Genomic DNA, 3,732 nt, shown 5'->3' with positions numbered 1-3,732 from the left:
CATATAATGTATTTTATTAAAATTATGGGTTCATTGTTATTTCAGGTAATTTAATAAATATTTTACATATCATTAGCTTAAATGCCTAAAAGTAAATATTGGTCTACCTAATCTACATTAATGAAATCCTTTTACATTCCTAAATATTCTTCTTCATTTATTTTTGAAGTCGAAAAGAGTATGAAGACTAATAAAGGTTAGGACTATGGTATTATTAGTAATATAGTATATATTAGTAACATGGTATTAACTGACCAAGAACTGCTTTGCAGAATGTGATAATGCAACAAAATGGAGATATAGCATGCTTTGATAAAACTAGAGTAATTGAGACAATTTCACATCTGGAAATCAAGGATGCCTTGAAGGAGAAGAATAATTTTCCTAGATGGAAATAATTAGTGAGGACATTTCAGGAGTTGAGAATGAAGTCAATGAATGATGGAAGATAAGGATATGGTGACCATGTGAGCTCCCCACTTTAGCTAGAACATAAACTATCTATGTCACAGAAAATTCTGTGATTTAAAAATGGAAAGCTAAGAGTGGTAGCAGATTGTGGGAAGTCAAGTGAAAAATGACTTTTATATTCTCAGTAAGTTGTTTGGAGCAACAGAAGGTTTTTCAGAAGAGGAATGATGTAGGGATTTTTTAATAGTATCCTCATCTCACCTTCAGTTAAGTATTAGTTCTCTCAATAAAAGATGAACTCATAGCCAAGGTATTCTGAGTTATCATTATTTAAATGATAACATATAAGTACCCACTGTTGCATTCATATGCATTACAAGTACTGAAAAGAAAAGTTATTTACTAGTATGAAATATATATATATATATATTTTAAAGCAATCGGGGTTAAGTGGTGCTGAGTATCTGAGCGCGGATTTGATCCAGGTCATCCCGACACTGGAGCCGGGTAGATATATTTTTTAATTGTGGAACACTCTCCAATAAATATACATCATATTAGTGATAAGATCAGATATGCTTTTAGAGGACACATATGGAGTAGCACCCTTATGAAAAGGCAACTCAGACTAACAACATTATTTTTTTTTAAAAGCAAGTGGGGTTAAGTAACTTGCCCAAGGTTACACGGCCAGTTATTATTTCTGGGTGTGGTGCTGAGTAGCTGAGCCCAGATTTGATCCATGTGATCCCGACACTGGAGCCGGTGCTCTTACTCGCTGAGCCACCTGGCCGCCCCTAAGCAATTGGGGTTAAGTAACTTGCTCAAGGTTACATGGCCAGGTGTTTCTGGGTGGGTGCTAAGTGTCTGAGCCCGGGATTCGATCTCCAGGTCTTCTCAACACTGGAGCCAGTGCTCTTACTCGCTGTGCTACCTGGCTGCCCCGACTAACAACATTATTGAGACTCATTGTAACAAGATCACTGAATTTGACATTTGGAAGAGAACTCAACAGCCCTTGATATGTTGTTGTTTTTTCATTCTATGTTAAAATATAAGAAAGGAAGATTATATACATATGTATATATATATATATATATATATATATAATTTAGCATATTATAACATGTTAGAGTTTAAATCTGGCCTGAGATACTTACTAGGTATGGGATACTAAGCGTAAGTCAGTCTATCAGTCTCAAATTCCTCGTCTAGAACTGGACCAATCTCTCAGGATTTTTTGTATGAGGATAAAATAAGATACTACTTAAGGACTATAAAACTTCAAAGTTTTATAATATTGATAGGCATAGTAGTGGAGAAATGATAAATCGTCATCCAGATATTGAATAGCTTGAAGTACGCCTTCTCCCCCCCTTTCTCCTTTCTTCACTCCCTTACTTTATAAAGGGGAAAAACTCTACGATATTATTTTTCATTTGGCTCACTTTTCTATGCAAGATTTACATTGCAAGGTGGTAAGTTGTTTCAAACAAATCTAAACCAGCCTCCTATCCCTAATTTTTATATAACAATATTGGGGAGGGGGAAGAAAATATTATCCTGCCCATGAAAACAGTTGAACAGTTCATAAAATGTATTCTTTTCATCGATATTTCATGTTTACTATTGTGGGAGGAGGAAGAAGGCAAGGAAGAAGGAGGAGTAGGCTTTTCTTTCCTCTAGCTAAGTATTTGTGAACAATCCTCTTCCTGATTTTTATCCAACAATATACATTTTTTTCCTCCTGTCTTCGCCAGGTTATTTTAAGACTTCTATGATCTTGACCTAGTCATCTCTCTTCTGAGATTTTTTTCCATTTTAAAAAAGAGTACTTTGTAGTAACTTCAGAGTTCACTATTCTTTTCCTATTCCAAATCCTATTGGCTTCAGACAAGTCTTAAATGGGCACTGAATTATCAATTTATTGGAACCATGAATATTTGGTGAGAAGCAGCTTTATTTTTTTCAGAAAATGAACTTTCTTCTTAAAAACTTGTTTCTGCTCCATATATTCATCACTGCATTTTTCATGTCTTTATTTTTCAGAGTATAGATGAAAGGGTTGAGCATAGGAGCAATGATGGTATAAAAAAGGGCAAATACTTTATCCTCACTAAAGGTGGTGGCTGGTCTAATATAAATGAAAAGTACAGGGCCAAAGAATAAGATCACAACAGTGATATGGGAACCACATGTGGAGAGAGCTTTTCTGCGGCTCTCAGAAGAGTGTCCTTGGAGGGTGTATAATATCATAGTGTATGAACCCATAACCACTATGAAAACCACCAAGGCAACCATCCCTGAACTGACAATCACTAATAGTCCCACCCTTTGAGTATCAATGCAGGCAAGTTGCAATAAGGGATATACATCACAGAAATAGTGATTTATCTCATTGGGGCCACAGAAAGGTAAAAATATTATGAGGACAAACTGAGAAAATGAATGCAGAATTGCCCACACAAAGGCAGCTAAGACCATCATATTACACCTCTGTCTGGTCATGATCAGCTGGTAATGCAGAGGTTTGCATATGGCCACATACCTGTCATAGGCCATTCCTGTGAGAACAAATATTTCTATTGCTCCAAATAAGTGCATTGTAAAAACTTGGATCAAGCAGTTGTTGTATGAAATGCTCTTCTTTTCAACCAGCAAATCACTGATGAGTTTTGGGGTCACTGTGGAGGTGTAACAAACATCTACCAGGGATAAATAAGTTAAAAAATAGTACATGGGTTGGTCAATCAGCTGACTGGCCAGGATGGAAAACATTATTATCAAATTTCCCATTAGAAGAGCCACATAACAAAATAAGAATAGAATAAAACACATAATCTGAACATCATTATTCGGAGAAAGTCCTAAAAGAACAAATTCAGTGATGTTATTCCTGTTTTTCATGGTTCATCATGATGAACGGCGAGTGATGAAACCTGCAAGAATATAAGCAATATATAAATGTAGGATACACAGATTGAGCACAATGTACATCACAGCCCATTCCCAGGACTTAGAAAAATGTAAAAGATATAAGTATGATGGAAAATGAAAATTCAATACATAACTGAAGTATTTACCAAGAATAGTTCTATTTGAATTTGTAACAAGAATCACTGATATCCATATTAGTACACAGTAACACACATTATCAGATTTGGCAGAGATCTCATAGTTCATTCTCCATCCTCAAGCAGAAAACAAATTCTCTCTGCAATATTTATAATTAAGTCCTATCTCACAATATTTTAAAGACTTCTAGTACTACCTGAGGCAGATGAAGTGCAAAATTATAACTTATTAGGTAATTGTCATCAA

The 3,732-nt window shown here is 35.2% G+C and overlaps 1 protein-coding gene across 1 annotated transcript; it reads right to left on the bottom strand.

Annotated features, from left to right (window-relative positions):
* Window positions 1-2,379: 2,379 nt before the first annotated feature.
* Window positions 2,380-3,318, bottom strand: LOC138163512 (olfactory receptor 4P4-like). Its single transcript, XM_069090971.1, has one exon. It carries the CDS (start codon window positions 3,316-3,318, stop codon window positions 2,380-2,382), a length of 939 nt encoding a protein of 312 aa, XP_068947072.1.
* Between the last annotated feature and the right edge of the window lie 414 nt (window positions 3,319-3,732).

The sequence above is a fragment of the Petaurus breviceps genome, unplaced genomic scaffold (assembly GCF_028583685.1).
Source record: "Petaurus breviceps papuanus isolate PSGF00001 unplaced genomic scaffold, PetGlider_PUasm1.0 188, whole genome shotgun sequence".
NCBI lineage: Eukaryota > Metazoa > Chordata > Mammalia > Diprotodontia > Petauridae > Petaurus > Petaurus breviceps.
This window is presented reverse-complemented; position numbering and strand designations above follow the sequence as displayed.